The sequence below is a fragment of the Xenia sp. Carnegie-2017 genome, unplaced genomic scaffold (assembly GCF_021976095.1).
Source record: "Xenia sp. Carnegie-2017 unplaced genomic scaffold, XeniaSp_v1 HiC_scaffold_26, whole genome shotgun sequence".
Classification (NCBI taxonomy): Eukaryota; Metazoa; Cnidaria; class Anthozoa; order Malacalcyonacea; family Xeniidae; genus Xenia; species Xenia sp. Carnegie-2017.
The window spans coordinates 903746-920471 of NW_025813489.1; the positions used below are offsets into that span (position 1 = coordinate 903746).

The window sequence follows — 16726 nt, forward strand, 5'->3', positions numbered from 1 at the left end:
GAACATAATCTAGTGCTTGACACTTTTCAATTTTTTATTAATTCTTTATAAACAAAAATATATTCCAAAATTTGATTTTCTTGAGTAATTTTGCATTTTTGGTACATATTTTATGACATAACAGTAAATATTTCATCAACAATGCAAAATTTCAAAATTTGAAAATGTCAAGCACTAGATAATATTACTAGCCTTCAATATACAAAATTTCAGGCATCTCTGACAAATAACAAAGATAATATGATGTCACAAAGTTTTCCTAAGTGCTAAAATCACCTAAAATGAGAAAACAGCATTTAAAGTTTACATAACCTATATTATACCTCTTGAAGCCCTAAAATTGCCAGTTTCATAAGTAACTCCTTCCTTATGTTTAGCATTGTTAATATAATTCTTTCTAATGTTTCTTAATGTTTTTTGCTTCTTCACCTTCTCTGAGCTCTTCTTTGCCGACAACTTTATCCGATGATGATCACAATCTTGAGCCCCTTTACTTGGAAACATTCCAGGAGTTGTTTTATCATTAAATTTAAGTATAGCCAAGTATGTAGCAAGAGCAACAGTGTCTTGTTCAACATATGTGGTCTTCGGCATCTTTCCTATATCATGCCCCTCTTTTGCCATGTACCATCCAAAGATATTCCACATTCTGGTGCTCCATTCTCCTCTTTATGCATAGCATTGCTGAGCATGTTGTCATTGAGTTGTTCAACAACTGTTAAATGTGTTGAAACTATACTTCCACTCACATTCTTTATTCTTACATTGAAGAACAATATAATGTGCATAGCCTTTCCTTTCCTCAAGTCAAAACACTGCTTTCGCAATCAGGGCTTTTAAAATTTCATGAAAACAAACCAGCAAAGACAAGTCCATAAACACGGTGCCTTCTTTTGCAGTGTGTATATTATTAAAATTTCGCCATGCTCCTTGTTTGATGATTTATTTTCTTTCCAGAAGGTCCAGGGTTTGCGTCATCGTTTCCGCCATGTTTTAACTTCTTTGCCATTTTGATGGCGGAGTTCTAACAGCTTTTCTCTTTCTATTTCGACTATTCCCCATTATTTTCACTCTGATTATTATCGGAATAACAAAGGAAAGGTCCGAAATACTAACAAAATAACTTTCTCCTTAGAGATACAAAATTATAATGTTTTTGAAGAGCAACTTTTCGAACAATGCGAGCACGCGATCATCTTTGATTTGAAATTCTAAGAGTTACCATCACAGATCTAATAATACACTAGATAGTGCAACTGACATAAAAGTTGAAGCGGGCAAATTTACTTCCGGAGCCCCAAAGTAGTGAGAATCAATATGGCGTTGTATTAGAAAATATGTGGTCCAAGTGAATATCTCGCAATTATTAGCAAATCGCGAAGGTTGCATCAACTTTTTTGCACTATTAATGAAAAAAATCAATGTGACCATAGTTTTTGAAGAAAACGATAACAGAATACGCCAATACATCGCCGTAAAATTCATTTCAAGTGTAGCTCGATTTGAAAGCATCAGCAGCGACGAAGGCTTAAGGTACTGGAATTTCCACATCTAAATATCATATCACAGCACAATCTGCGATAGTGTGGCTTAGTTCGTGTGGCAAATACAGCGATATCATACTCGATCTATGGATGTATTGTGCTGATTGATGTACAACAAGCATAACGATGAGCGGTATGAAATCTTTTTCAATATATTATTCTGTTTGATTATACCGTCAAAATTACATTATACTTTGCGTTAAATATGTAGCTATTAGATGTATTGAGTATTTCTTTAAACCAGTTAAATACATCTAATTATGTATATACAAAATTGATAGTTTAAATGTCATTGATGTTTAAATAATACCAACTTACTTAGTTTCTTCCTGACTTTGTTATTGTACAACTTCTCTGTATAACACTTCCTTAAGTGGTAAAATCGGATCTTGCTATAACATGTTGAGATGGCTTTAATGAGTTTGTGAGTATGGTTGTCAGTGACAGTTGTATCAAACATGTGTTCATTTAGTTCCTCAAAAGAAGTTGCCATATTTGTGCTACTTAAGACCGAAGTATGCGATAGCATTAGGTAGAGCCTCTGCTTTGTGGTAGATGCCCATCTGTTGAAGACAGCATTGCTGAAAATATTTTCAGTTTCAATACATATGTCAATGACACTTTTGTTGGTTTTATCAAACCACCTTTGTCTTTCAAGGACAGGAAATCAGATTCTGCAGATTGTTGACTTGAACCAAGTGCACCACAGCAAATAGAACAGGTAATTTTCTTGTAATCATCTTCACAACAAAGCCTGCTATATATGATATAGCAGCTGTCTTAAATTCTGAGACAACAGGAATGTTGGGCACATTAGAGAAATTTTCTTCTTGTTGACTCAGAAACACTTTTTCCAGATCATATTTCCTAATGAGTGCAACATCATTTATATTTATCATTTTGTCAATTCTATTATCTGAATCAGTAATAATCTCAAGGATGTCTGTTCCATCTTGCTTTTGCAGTTTCCATTTCTACCTTCAATGCTGCTTCAGAAAAGTAATCTTTTATAGGCAGCTGTGAACTGTTGGGCTGTTGGGTTATTGTTAAATCCTCCTGCTGATCGAATTGCCCCAAAAATAGCTCTAAGTGATCTTGGCTGAACTTGTATGTTAGTATGTATTTCATTGGTGCATTTTTTCTTTCAACCAGGTCAGAGAAAATTTGCTTGATGTTTGTTATTGCCACCAAAGTCCCACAAATCCTGTCTTTCGTTGTACAGCAGATTACCAGATACATCTCGCAGATTTATAATGTAGTTATAAGCTTCTGCTAAAAATGCCTCCCAAGTTTCTTTGTTGCTTTTTCAAGAGCAGCCTTATAACCTTTGGCACATGGGTTTCGAGAGTTAAGAATGTCGAACAGATGATCTATGATGCGAATAAAGTAGACAGTGGCTTCCGATCCTTGAAATTGTGGAAGTTTAAGAGTGTTTGTGCAGTATTCTATTGCATCAGAAACACTGGAACTTAGTGTTTGGGCAGCCAAATTTACTTTCATTTTCTGCTGCCACCATTTTATATGTGCCTCCTTCAACTTGTTTCCAAGTCTCAAGCCTTCGTTATCTTGGAGCTTTGTAATTCTGTAATATCCCAACATATTTTTCACCATCAACTAATATTTTGCCATCTCCCAGCGTGTCCTAACGAGCTTGATCATGTGGCAAATATCGAGGAACACATAAACTCTCCTGTTTTTATCTGAAGGATGGATGAAATATGGATGTAGTTGAGGTGGTGTCATACTTGCTCCAAGAGCTCGTAACATAGCGAAATGGCAGGATGGCCCATCACATACAAAAGAAATCACATCAACACCGATATGGTGAAGTTTCTTGATGCACAGCTCAACCAAATTTGCGCGCTCTTCACCGCTCTGTCCATCGATAAAGAAGTAGGCTACTGGAACTTTCCACGTTTGTTTCAAGCAAACTACCATAAAACTAGAGCGTCCTTTGCAACGGGAGAAGAATCATCAGCTTCATCGTCGTTTCCGAGATCAACATAGCCACGAAATTTCTTGCCATCCCATGATACATGTTTTTTAATAGCCATTTCATCGATCATTAAGGAACACTCTAACTTCTCTTGATTTCTTACTTTCAAGGCAAGTGCTTCAAATGATGGCTTGTAAATCCTGCTTCAGCAGGGACCTTCGTATACCATTTACGAATTTGTGTTGGATGAGGTAAAGCTAAATTGAATGTTTTGCGCACAAAATCGTAAGCTTTCGACGAATAAAACTGAAGAGTTAATGCAAATGACTTAAGTTCTGGTGAGTACTTGCATCCTTGGTGTTCTTTGACATCATTTTTGTACAGCTCTGTTGGAAGACCAGCTATATTTCTTTCGAGCATTTCTTCGCAAGACGAGGAAATCAGATTCTTTTCTTTAGCTGCTTTATAACGGACGTCAGTGAGGTAACTTTTGTTAAGGCGTCTTGCTTTCTGTTGGGTAGACTTAAGTTTCTTTTAAGTTTTGAAACCTTTTGCTGATGAATATTCTTCATTTCTTCTATTTCATGGTCGTCAAGCATTGTCTTCTTCTCAGGAGGATCGTCGTCATCGTCACTCTCGACAGTGGTAATTAGCGCTCGCTTTCTTGTCGTGGTGGTCTAACAGATTTAAATGTTTTCTGAATACGTTGGTGAAATTTTTGATCTTGCAGACAGTCAAACTGATCTTAATTGGTTTTATCATGTTGATGTACGATGCATGCATATCGTGTAGCAGGCAGAACTAATTTTAGCTACAGTGTGCAACTCAGTGTGAACAATTACATGTATATAGTTATGCAACTTTTATATAATCATTTTTTTCCAAACTTTGTTCCTATAAACTATTATACTAAATATTTCTTTAGTTGTTGTTCACCTTTTTCATATGTTGTGGAAAGAGTTTAAAACGAGTTGGAACAGCATCTCTTTGTAACTTAACAACTTTTCCAGATCTGTCAAAACAGCTTTCCAGAAAGTGATCTGAACACAGCCTGCTCGTCGAGCTAGGTGTCCAACGTTCTCTGTGTATATTTTTAATCCATACCTTTCTTCTTTCAAGATCAGCAGGGAATCTTGTCAAAAGTAAAAAAATCGTGGCTATTTTTACCGTTTATCAAGTACAAATGTAGAAAAAAGTGCACTACATGCATAAACACCGTTGTAGGGAGGTGTGGGGACACCTCCCTCCCTCATTACAATTATTCTATGTAAATTTGTGTGCATATAAGGTAATTAAGATCAGAAAGATAATTAAGTAATTGCCCTCCCAAAAATTAACTTTGTCAGTGCTATTCTTGTGAACGTTAAAGAGCTTACCGATGAAACGTCCGTGGAAACTGTCTTTTAATGGAGGTTTCGTCGTCAGATGGCCCTTCGCTACTGCTCCGATTGAGCTCATCGTCTTCCTCATTCACTTTTTTCTTGCGTTTTGTACAGCCGTATGCGCAGCATTGAGTGCCACGATTGTCTGGCATTTTTTAGATAATCCTTTAAGATCGATAATCCTTTTTTGAACTATATGCTATTAGCTTTGATATTTCTATTAGCTTTGATATTTCGACGAGCAGGCTGTGTTCAGATCACTTTCTGGAAAGCTGTTTTGACAGATCTGGAAAAGTTGTTAAGTTACAAAGAGATGCTGTTCCAACTCGTTTTAAACTCTTTCCACAACATATGAAAAAGGTGAACAACAACTAAAGAAATATTTAGTATAATAGTTTATAGGAACAAAGTTTGGAAAAAAATGATTATATAAAAGTTGCATAACTATATACATGTAATTGTTCACACTGAGTTGCACACTGTAGCTAAAATTAGTTCTGCCTGCTACACGATATGCATGCATCGTACATCAACATGATAAAACCAATTAAGATCAGTTTGACTGTCTGCAAGATCAAAAAATTTCACCAACGTATTCAGAAAACATTTAAATCTGTTAGACCACCACGACAAGAAAGCGAGCGCTAATTACCACTGTCGAGAGTGACGATGACGACGATCCTCCTGAGAAGAAGACAATGCTTGACGACCATGAAATAGAAGAAATGAAGAATATTCATCAGCAAAAGGTTTCAAAACTTAAAAAGAAACTTAAGTCTACCCAACAGAAAGCAAGACGCCTTAACAAAAAAGTTACCTCACTGACGTCAGTTATAAAGCAGCTAAAAGAAAAGAATCTGATTTCCTCGTCTTGCGAAGAAATGCTCGAAAGAAATATAGCTGGTCTTCCAACAGAGCTGTACAAAAAAATGATGTCAAAGACACACCAAGGATGCAAGTACTCACCAGAACTTAAGTCATTTGCATTAACTCTTCAGTTTTATTCGTCGAAAGCTTACGATTTTGTGGGCAAAACATTCAATTTAGCTTTACCTCATCCAACACAAATTCGTAAATGGTATACGAAGGTCCCTACTGAAGCAGGATTTACACAGCCATCATTTGAAGCACTTGCCTTGAAAGTAAGAAATCAAGAGAAGTTAGAGTGTTCCTTAATGATCGATGAAATGGCTATTAAAAAACATGTATCATGGGATGGCAAGAAATTTCGTGGCTATGTTGATCTCGGAAACGACGATGAAGCTGATGATTCTTCTCCCGTTGCAAAGGACGCTCTAGTTTTTATGGTAGTTTGCTTGAAACAAACGTGGAAAGTTCCAGTAGCCTACTTCTTTATCGATGGACAGAGCGGTGAAGAGCGCGCAAATTTGGTTGAGCTGTGCATCAAGAAACTTCACGATATCGGTGTTGATGTGATTTCTTTGTATGTGATGGGCCATCCTGCCATTTCGCTATGTTACGAGCTCTTGGAGCAAGTATGACACCACCTCAACTACATCCATATTTCATCCATCCTTCAGATAAAACAGGAGAGTTTATGTGTTCCTCGATATTTGCCACATGATCAAGCTCGTTAGGAACACCCTGGGAGATGGCAAAATATTAGTTGATGGTGATGGTCAAAAATATGTTGGGAGTATATTACAGAATTACAAAGCTCCAAGATAACGAAGGCTTGAGACTTGGAAACAAGTTGAAGGAGGCACATATAAAATGGTGGCAGCAGAAAATGAAAGTAAATTTGGCTGCCCAAACACTAAGTTCCAGTGTTTCTGATGCAATAGAATACTGCACAAACACTCTTAAACTTCCACAATTTCAAGGATCGGAAGCCACTGTCTACTTTATTCGCATCATAGATCATCTGTTCGACATTCTTAACTCTCGAAACCCATGTGCCAAAGGTTATAAGGCTGCTCTTCGAAAAGCAACAAAGAAACTTGGGAGGCATTTTTAGCAGAAGCTTATAACTACATTATAAATCTGAGATGTATCTGGTAATCTGCTGTACAACACTCGCCGAAAGACAGGATTTGTGGGACTTTGGTGGCAATAACAAACATCAAGCAAATTTTCTCTGACCTGGTTGAAAGAAAAAATGCACCAATGAAATACATACTAACATACAAGTTCAGCCAAGATCACTTAGAGCTATTTTTTGGGGCAATTCGATCAGCAGGAGGATTTAACAATAACCCAACAGCCCAACAGTTCACAGCTGCCTATATAAGATTACTTTTACGAAGCAGCATTGAAGGTAGAAATGGAAACTGCAAAAAGCAAGATGGAACAGACATCCTTGAGATTATTACTGATTCAGATAATAGAATTGACAAAATGCCAGTATTTGAGCGCTTTTTGACACACTTTCACCTAGGAAATACATATTTATGAAACCGATTGAATATACAACGTATAAATAATGCCCTTAAAACGTGCTATATGAAGTCATCTTCAGAGTCAAAATGAATCTATAATCGCTTTTATCCCTAACTATCCCTACCATTCATCTCATATATCGCTAATCTTATCATTCCTTAACCACACATGTCATTTATTCCTTGTAATCCCCCAACCATGTGTTCTCCTTAACCTTTATTATCCCATTATTACATGTCTTCATTTATCCCTTAACTATACCTGTTTTTTATTCATCCCTTATCATCCCTTAACCGCGCATCCTCATTTATTCTTTATCATACTTCAACAATGCGTAGTCATTTATCCCCACGCGTCTTTATTAAGTTGTAACTGTTATCTTTCTTTTGTGTTTCAGGAAAAGAAAAGACAAAACGTAAAAAAAAGAAAGCAAACATTGCGCAAATTGAAAATGTTGAATTCACAGAGACGGAAGAAGGAACTTGTACTGTCAGTTCTCATGGTAGTTCTTCCACGAATACGACTGCTCACGATAGTTCCACGAGTTTTACCCGAGCGGCATACGATATATTACAACGTAATACTGATTCTCAGGTACATGCTCGTGGTAACCATGCTTTTACTAAAAGGCCTGACGATTTTCTTGAAGTGCCAAAGAACTCTCAGTTGGCTTATTGTTCAAATTCTGAGAATTCAAGTCTTTCTTCCACAATGGCGAAATCCAACGTTGAGAACAAGGAGAATGAAACAGATGAACAAGTGGCTCGATTAACAAAGAAAAGCCAGGAAGTTCTGCATCTTAAAGACGAGTTTAAAACTGCGAATGATTTGAAAAATCATTCTTTGACAACATCTTTGCAATCAGGGCGTTACACTGACTCATCGCTCTTGTCGGAGGAAGTGTTTGAGCCCTTGTTGATATGAACAGCGGTGTATCTCTAATTCCCGTTGTTTGCCCCGATGACGATAAAGGAGTTAGGGTCTAGCTATGTCAGATGAAAATGAGCGATTTACTGTTGCACCTGAGACGTCGCGACATTTAGAAGATACTTCATTATTTTATCGACAAGAATTTCTAACGAGTTGACCATTTTAACTGAGGTGGTAATTTATGTTGTTTTCAGTATTTACACTGATGAAGACGTCGAGAATGATGCAAGTTTAGCAATAGAGGCAACTGTTGCAGCGATATGTGCCACACGTGATGGTAGCATAGAAATTAATGATTACTCAGGATCTTCATTGGTCAGAACCATGGGTGATGGTTGTATGAATGTTAGTTAATTATGAAATGCTTTTATCTTTTTTAGGGAGGGTAGGGTAGAAAGCCATCTGTAAATATCTTTGTTATATTTAGTTCGTTATATTTGGTATGTTTTCGTTCTTTAGCCATCAGAGGAATATCCATCAGGCAAAGAAATGACTTCAGGTTTGTGTGTTTTTTCTATTCACGTATTTAAATGTTTTTATTTCTTATATCTTTTGGAAAAATGTTTTAGAACGGGAGAGGCACTTTGCCTCAGGTTCTCAAACTATAAATGGGCTATTAGCAGGTAGAGTTAGTTTTAAATATAGAAATATTTAGTGCAATTGGATTTTACTATTTGTATCGTAGTTGCTTTGCTTGTTTGGAGGCATCGGTCAAATTTCATCATGTGAACTGAATCATTGTAAGTGTGAATAATTATAATTTCATGAATATCAATAAATACGTGATTTTTTATTGTTGAAGAGGAATTAAAACAGGCGATTGTATCGATGATGTTAAGAAAAGATGAAGTTGAAGAACGTAACAGGTTGTATTATCGTCCTTCGTTTAATATTAACATTCCATTCGAATATACACTATTTTGCCCTGATTTTTCCTTCGGTCATCTTTCCTGTAGATCGTTACAACAACATTTGGAAAAAGAGATGATGAAGTCAGCTTCTCTTCGTCTTCAATTAGAAGATTTAAAAAGAGCTATGTCGTCGAAAGATGAAGAAAATTGCGTCGCTCTTAACGGCTTGAAACGGCCGTCAACACCACTGACGCCCAACTCCGCCCCGCGGAGGGCGCCGCCGCCCGCCCCCGGCGCCCCGCCCGCCCCGCCCCGCCCTGCTCGGTTTGTAACGGCTTGATGGTTCTTGAAATATGATATATTGATATGTTTCACGAATACTGCACGTGAATTAGCACGTGATACCCCATTAACTAGCATCGAACATTGAACTATTGAACAGCAGAACTACCGATTGAGAATTACGATAATAAGAAGGAAACACATATTAGAGACAGAAGTGTAAGAACTTTGTGAAGAGAAGAACCAAGAGCTGCCCTAGAGTAGAGATGCAAATTTTCTGTTAATTAAAGTTATGATATTAATTGCTGGGAAAATTTGGGTTGTATTTGAGCTAAAATTTCCCCTAAAGCCCAACGGTCCGCGAAAGAATATAACGCGAAAAGGCTGATATGAATTCTTAACTCTTGCTTTATTCTGGCGTGTTTCGTGAAATAGGAAACAAGTTATTTTGCGCAAGAATGACATTAAACATTAATTAGAAAACTATGAGTGTATCATGCAACACAATTAAACATATTTTCATGTGAAAATGCAACAGAGCTGAATATTGAATAACAAATCAGGCCGAGGAAGAGCATAAGAACTGGGTACAACCACAACAGTACTCATCTGATACGTCATTCTCAGTCAATTACGAGTAATATAATTAATAATAAAATTTCATGACATCAAAATTTGAAAAGGCCAAAATAGGCCAAAATCGATTTGGCCGGCTAGCTTTATTTTTCCCGGCCAAAAAGGTTTCAAAAAGGCCAAATTTCAGTTATTTGGCCGATAAAAGGCCAAACTGGCAACCCTGGGCTCTGGTCGGCGTTAGATCATAGGTGAGATATGCACATATACGAAACTGCGCTTAATTGCGGTCTGCGGTATTCCACAGTGACTCTTTCCATGTAAATCGCGAATAAGCGTTATGCGTCCGTGGATTATTCGGTTTTTTGTACCGTTTTGTATATTGTATTATATTTATTGGTTTTCTCGTACATATATATATATGTCGCAACACAAATTTAAACCATGATCGAATTCAAAGATTGTTCTTGAACTACAAGGTTGGTTTACGAAATTTTATCTTGTTTACAATAACATCTATCTGAAAGACAAAAGTATGGTTGAATAACATTGGGAATCGAGATAATTTCAACCCACATATGGAAATAAACCTTATTTTGCAATGAAACATTTTTCATTGCAATCATTATTCTCACGATTTGCTGATTTCAAAATGTTTGTTATATTAAATTTTAGTTATTCTAGTGCCATGTTTTTCTAAATTATGCATCAAACTTCTTAACTTCCTCTGTTCATTAATTTTGGATTGTTTACAAGAGGCTTGCTATGATCATTTGATATAAAGTTTTAAGAGGTTTTCCAAAAGTATAAACTGGCATGTAAGAATCATGATATTACATAAACCAAACAACAATGGTTTAGCTCTAACAGGTTATATAATTTGTTAATTTTTAAAATTACAAATTTGTTAGGAAATTCCTTATGAAGTTATGACGTTTATATTAATTGTATGACACCAATATACATGAGATTATGATATTTATATTAATATATATTAATATTTTCAAAGGAGCAGTACATCATTAATCATTAACCCTTCTGTGCAACAGATGGTAATAAAAAAACAGAAATTTGAGTTATTTTTGCATAAACACTAGTTATCAAACTAACAAGTTGTCCATAGTGAAAAAGATTGTAATCTTGATGAACTGTATGGTATATATTGCAAATTGCAAACACCTTAGTTTTCACCTAATCCCGCAAACTGTTTTCAATTTGTTCATGTATTTGGCTACACAGCCTATTACACCTTTGCAGTTCAAAGATATGTCTAAAGTCAGGAATCTGGGAAACTTAGATGCACGATTTCTTATGAGATGTTACTGTTTATGATGTCATTTTGCTAATATGTGTTAAAAAATGTTCTTTAATAGTTACTAACCTACATGATTATTTAACTTGTTCCATACATATATTAGAAGAAAGAGCTGAACTTGTCAAATTATTTTATATGTGCACAATATTTACACAGCTAAGCATCTCCTTGAACAGGGATCTTAATGAAATTTACAGATAGTCACATACTGCATTACTTATAAAAATTTGTAATTCTTAAGATTTAATAAACTGTTGTGAAACAATTCAGAAAGAAAAGGAAGAGCTCCTCTTTAGAAAATTTAGCAAGATACTTCACAATATGAACATAAGAATGGTTTATCTGTTACTAATGCTGTACTTTGCTTTACAGAAAGTTTGATGCAATTGTAAGGAGGTTGATGATGATACCAATTCTTACAGTTATTGCAGTAAACCATTTCAGCTCCAGGGATATGCGAAAACAAACACAGTATACACTGATGACGTAATGACTTAGTGTACAAACTGCAGAATTCACACGATGTGGAAACATTTCCAATTTCTTTTGCTTGAAACATTTCATCAAATGGGTACGCATATCTTGCTGTAACCACGAAATCTTGCAAGGGTCTATCCCCTGAGCAAGTGCGACTGCATTTGCTATGCTAAATAGGCCACAGTCAGATCCTCCCTTCTGACGCTGTTGAAGTACCACCGTAACGTCAAGTGAGCCATCGTCAAGACAAAGTCCTTTGTACAAATTAATGATTTGCCGTCTCAAAGAAGCATTCAAGCTGGTGTTTAGACTTTCATAGACAATGACTTTTCCTGTGATGGAGCTTGACGTGACCCAGTGTAAACCAGTATTATGGCATTGAATGGTTTGATTTTGCTCATGGGGGAGCGCGAATCTACTGGAGTAAGTCATTGTCACAATGGAATTAAGGCCACCAACATTTGTTTCCATGTTTTTGATGAGATGTTGTGCAGCATCAACATGGTCGTCAGTTAGCCATCCGCAATTACTCGCCAATATTTCTTTTGCCGATACGTCAATCCAATGCCGTTGATCTTTACCCAGCAGTCATGAGGATTGATTGTTTCTTCTGAAAAATCCCTTCTTTGTTTTTTTACTTTTTTTCCATGTGATAACTCACTGTGTATATTCCTCTTTCTTTCCTCTTTTATTCCACCATCATCATCTATTAGAATTGTTTTGCTCCTAGCTTCAGCAACTGCACCAACTCTTTTACTAATTTTTTTTTTCGCTCTCTGCTTTAACTGGCGAGTTTTTGTCTGCTTTTGGAGCCTGTGTTTTTTTATCACCTGTTTTTTTTTAGGTGACAAAGACTTGTCTTTCAACGATACACCCTCTTCATTAGGATGATTCTTCCTTGTGTACGCAATTATTTCGTCAAGCATAACCAGGGCTTTACTCAGAACGTTCCTATCTGTAACCACATACAGTTCATCTTGAAGACTCTTCAATGATTGGATGCATTGCTTACGTATGTTAGACTTTCTCCGGTAAGAAAGGTTTCTATTATTTGATTTGCTGACATGTATTACCTGATCACTATCCTTTTCTCTATTATGTGTTGCTCAGGTGTGTATTCTGAATTTGACGATGGTTTTGTAGCGGAAGAGGAAGACCGTTGAGTTATCACTTTATCCAAAGTAAACAGGGGTACTTGTCGAATTTTCTGCCCAATGATTCCCACCCTATGTCTGGCTGTTGAACAACTGCGCATATGTGCTTGCAGAGAAGTTTCTTTGTTCGAAAGTCGAGACACTGACACGATGGTAACTCTTCGTCTGAGCCAAGCCTTACTTGGTATGCGCATTCTGCTCCTTGTACGATGAAAAGCTTTGGAGTCTCTTTTTTAATGTTTGAAATCTGGATGCCAGAGTCGATTCTACTGATGATATGTTGAACAACACCTCTGGGTCGGTCGTGGAGATACTTTGGAACACGATCATCGTAGCCTCGATATGATGACGTACATCGAATGTTTTGCTCTTTGTATCTATGTAAAATTACCATACGTACATGAGAAAACTTACAAAATTTTAAAGAAGACGATCATAATCAAGTTGTACAAATTCTCAAGGAGCGGATATTGTACCATCACTTACTTCTTGTAACTATCAGGTAAAAAATGGTTGATTATTACGTCAACCAGATCAGACACCGAGTTATTTCGTCTACTTTCGAGATATGAGTGCTTGAGCCAGTTATTTTGTCTTTCGATACCATTGTTTGTATAAATTGCAATACGAAGATGTTCATCTCGAAAAAAGCGAACCCATTTCTAAAGCATAAAGTCAGTAATAATGCAACAAATACTTTAATTTAAGTATGGTGGTAAATACATTCATAACTATATTTATAACATAATAGACAATGTACGTCTGAAGGGCATATAAGCATGTGTGTTTTCCTGGGAGCATAATTTATTGTTCCTTCTTGGTATTGTGAGTCTTACCTCTAAGTATAAACCCCAAAAGTCTAAAAAAATAGTTTTGTAGTTGGACTGATTCCTTCCATGGCCTGCTTTTTTTGAGTGCCTGGATGTTCTCATCAAGAGTGGCTTGGTTTTCACTCTGGGCGATGTTTCGCAAGTGCCTCAACACTTCATCTTTATACATACTCACACCATTACTACTTTTAGATAACCATTCACCCCAGGCTTTTTCGCGGTGAAAATCGCACACGTGGACATGCGTTTCTTAACAATTAGAAAGAAAATGTTTTTAAAAATTTGTAAAACTAGGGGGGTAACATTTTATGATTGACAGTGCAAAATTATTTTATTTTAGATAACTACACAATCACACGTCGCTCTTTCATGAGTACAACGAATTCATTAACATGGCAGTAAGTGTTTTTATTTGAATGAGTTCCTTATGTCCACCAATGATTGTGTTTTGTCATATATATGGCTATTCTTTCTTACTAGGAAAACACTTCAATCGCGGAAATTTCTGCCAGTGAGAAGTCCACCATCATGTTTCTGGGGTTCCACTGGATTTCCCTGCTCAATATTCGGAGTACCTCGGATATTGAGCCAGTGTCTTCATTTTCTGGAATAAAAACTGCGACGACAATGTATCCAACATTTGATCTGACGCATAAAAAGAAGAGTGGCAAGGCGTACCTATCACAATGGAAAATGTGTTCACAGTTTTTTCCTGCTTGAATAGTATTTGCATCACATCTCTTTACCTGCATGTTCTGTATGTAGCATCCATGAGACACATCTCCTGCCCGTACAATAATAATAGGCGCTTCATCCACTTCGCTTGATACACAAATAAAAAAAGTGCTTTTTACGTGTTTTTCATCTTCCGCCGTCAATGGCTGTTAAATAAGTAAAAATTATACAACTGGAGTTAATATGGCAAGTTTTGTTAGCGCAAGGTAGACAATGATACATTACCCTGTAAAAGATAAAGTCTTCGGGATGTAACTCATGCCACTCAGATAATTTTGTCTCCAAATTTAATTGGTCATCTGGAGATCTTTGTTTTCCAGATCGGGTTGCATTTAAGATGTTCCTTATATCGACGTCTGTTGGATAATAACGGCGGCTTGACTCAGCTGGCAAATCTTTACTATTGAATAAATGCCCATTTACAAACTTTTCCAAATGCCGACGTACTTCGGCAACACTGCGGACACCTATGACTTGCATTTCTTTTATTTTTTTGCACTACTTGTGCATCTATTGGCTCTCTCAAACCTGCTACCTGTGTTTATTGGAAATTTGGGTATATTTTGTTTACTAAAAATGTAGCCGTTTTTTTTATCTTAATTAGTGAAGATTTTACCTCTCCTTCCGTCACATGATATTTATGACTATCCATACTTGGAAGCTTCAAGAGAAACGTATCTTCAATAATCAGATTTTCCCACGATTTCAACGCGTTTTCAGTAAGGATGTTCTTTCTTGCATTTTTCTTCGTGGTTTTATAGCACCAGAGGAAACCTCAACCTAAATTGTCATATTACATTAAAGAACGTGGGATTTAATACTTCAGAAATTTTAAGTTTGCTGTTGAAAACTAGACATCAGTTTGACTTAAGTATATGAACCGAATTTTATCTTACCTTGTACTGTGGGAATTTAAAATCCGTGACATATATACTTTGCTCGGACATCCAATTTTTTTGGTAGGTTGAAAATGTTTTTTCCGTTTTCTAAACGTGTGATCGTGACCCTAAAAAAACAAACGACAAAAATATGTTAGAACAAAGAACCAGGGCTGTCACTGGTAAATTTGTGAAAATGTGTGTAGTAAAAGTGACGATATAGAGTTGTAAGTACCTCATTTTCATCTGTTTCCTTTGCTCTTTTATTTTCGTACTTTTATCAATATCTTCACCTTGATGACAATGATAATTCAATGTTCCAATACAAATAAATGGAATTCCATCAAAGGCGTATGAAATTCCATCTGGATTGGAAAGGCTCCATTGCACCCTTGACAAAGACTTTCCAGAATTCATCACCTCTTTAATGGTTTTGCCTTGAAAATATGAGCCCTTTGATCAGTATTAATCTCTCAAATTGCAGAATTATTGATAATAAACAACAATAATAATTAGCAATGAAAAGTGTATCATTTGTTCATTCATGCTTTATATAATCGCAACAATCGAAATCTCGGACGGCACGATTAAATATAATATATTGTATGAATTCTGACGTGAAGTTATGTGATTATTGTAGACATTACAATGATTACATACTTACCGAAAAGTGCATTTGAACTCACACATCTCCATCCCGAGCGCGTGTCTTTTTTGTATTCCTCAAAATTTTCCCATATGTCTTTCTGCCATGAAAACATTTTAATCGAAGAACAGCACGAGTCCATTGTTGTTTTTAAAAATTCGCGGTGAAAGCGCGCAATCTTAAAGAGTTCTGGGTGGATTGTTACTGCTGACCGCAATTAAGCGCAGTTTCGTATATGTGCATATCTCACCTATGATCTAACGCCGACCCCAGTAAAGTTAGCCCCTCCAGTTATTATAGAACTCAATGGTCCAGGCCCCTTTTCCCCTCCACTCCAGGTCATATAGAACTCAATGGGGCAGATGCACGCAGCACGTTTCACTTCTGTGCGTCTGCGGCACGTGCTTTCCTGCATGGTCTGATTCAGTGGTCTCATTTAAATATACTTTAAAGGAAAAGAGTGAATAAAAGTTATGAAACCAGTTCTGCATACACATTTGGAATGGCTGTGAAGGTAGTTGATTTATAGAATGCTGATCCCCGATGATGTGTGTTTTCGTGTAATACTTTTCAGCCTTTCTGTAAGATTTTGATGTAAACATTAGCAATCTTGGTTTTACGGATTTTGGACTAGTATTTTAAATTTTGTCGTATCGTGTGATGTATTTACAAGTTGCCAATACATTGCATCAACAATTGTTTTTTCCAATAGCCGTATTGTCCCAGATTATCAAGTTAAAGTGAATTCACTGAACGTTCAGCTTTGGAAATGCAAACAAGATTTATATAACGG

The 16726-nt window shown here is 36.4% G+C and overlaps 3 protein-coding genes and 1 long non-coding RNA gene across 10 annotated transcripts; 2 read left to right on the forward strand and 2 right to left on the reverse strand.

Annotated features, from left to right (window-relative positions):
- Positions 1–1297: 1297 nt before the first annotated feature.
- Positions 1298–7823, forward strand: LOC124453856. 3 transcript variants are annotated; one of them, XR_006951228.1, is made up of 3 exons: positions 1298–1677; positions 2203–2265; positions 7660–7823. It is a non-coding gene; the product is annotated as an uncharacterized LOC124453856 (long non-coding RNA). The 3 variants fall into 3 exon arrangements; XR_006951230.1 differs by lacking the exon at positions 7660–7823 and adding an exon at positions 2697–2734; XR_006951229.1 differs by lacking the exon at positions 7660–7823 and having other exon boundaries at positions 2203–2266.
- LOC124453855 (THAP domain-containing protein 2-like) lies at positions 4019–5138 on the reverse strand. The gene is made up of 3 exons (XM_047004701.1): positions 4857–5138; positions 4417–4612; positions 4019–4177 (listed from the first exon to the last, which is right to left on the reverse strand). The coding sequence occupies exons 1-3, from the start codon at positions 5012–5014 to the stop codon at positions 4130–4132; spliced, it is 402 nt and encodes a 133-aa protein (XP_046860657.1). The 5' UTR covers positions 5015–5138; the 3' UTR covers positions 4019–4129.
- Positions 7824–8247: 424 nt separating the features above from the next.
- On the forward strand, positions 8248–9855 carry LOC124453854 (sorting nexin-29-like). 5 transcript variants are annotated; one of them, XM_047004699.1, is made up of 4 exons: positions 8248–8537; positions 8652–8691; positions 8995–9058; positions 9149–9855. In XM_047004699.1, exons 1-4 carry the CDS (start codon positions 8517–8519, stop codon positions 9381–9383), a joined length of 360 nt encoding a protein of 119 aa, XP_046860655.1. In that variant the 5' UTR covers positions 8248–8516; the 3' UTR covers positions 9384–9855. The 5 variants fall into 5 exon arrangements, with proteins under 5 accessions (XP_046860655.1, XP_046860656.1, XP_046860654.1 ...); XM_047004700.1 differs by having other exon boundaries at positions 8998–9058; XM_047004698.1 differs by having other exon boundaries at positions 8248–8520.
- Positions 9856–12857: 3002 nt separating this feature from the next.
- Positions 12858–15061, reverse strand: LOC124453936. The gene is given in 9 exon segments (XM_047004762.1): positions 12858–13221; positions 13331–13506; positions 13568–13575; positions 13681–13925; positions 14155–14352; positions 14421–14520; positions 14580–14904; positions 14906–14944; positions 15026–15061. Coding segments are annotated over 9 exon segments (1491 nt in total).
- Positions 15062–16726: the final 1665 nt, after the last annotated feature.

Bases quoted from the DNA above. Each gene is read 5' to 3' on its own strand.
- LOC124453855 (XM_047004701.1), bottom strand. From the start codon at position 5,014: ATGCCAGACAATCGTGGCACTCAATGCTGCGCATACGGCTGTACAAAA. The intron at 4,613-4,856 runs GTAAGCTCTTTA...ACTTTTGACAAG, and splicing joins TTTCCACGGACGTTTCATCG to ATTCCCTGCTGATCTTGAAA. The intron at 4,178-4,416 runs GTGAACAACAAC...CAACGTATTCAG, and splicing joins TTCCACAACATATGAAAAAG to AAAACATTTAAATCTGTTAG.
- LOC124453854 (XM_047004695.1), top strand. From the start codon at position 8,485: ATGATTACTCAGGATCTTCATTGGTCAGAACCATGG. The intron at 8,521-8,651 runs GTGATGGTTGTA...TTCGTTCTTTAG, and splicing joins TTCATTGGTCAGAACCATGG to CCATCAGAGGAATATCCATC. The intron at 8,692-8,994 runs GTTTGTGTGTTT...TTATTGTTGAAG, and splicing joins AGGCAAAGAAATGACTTCAG to AGGAATTAAAACAGGCGATT.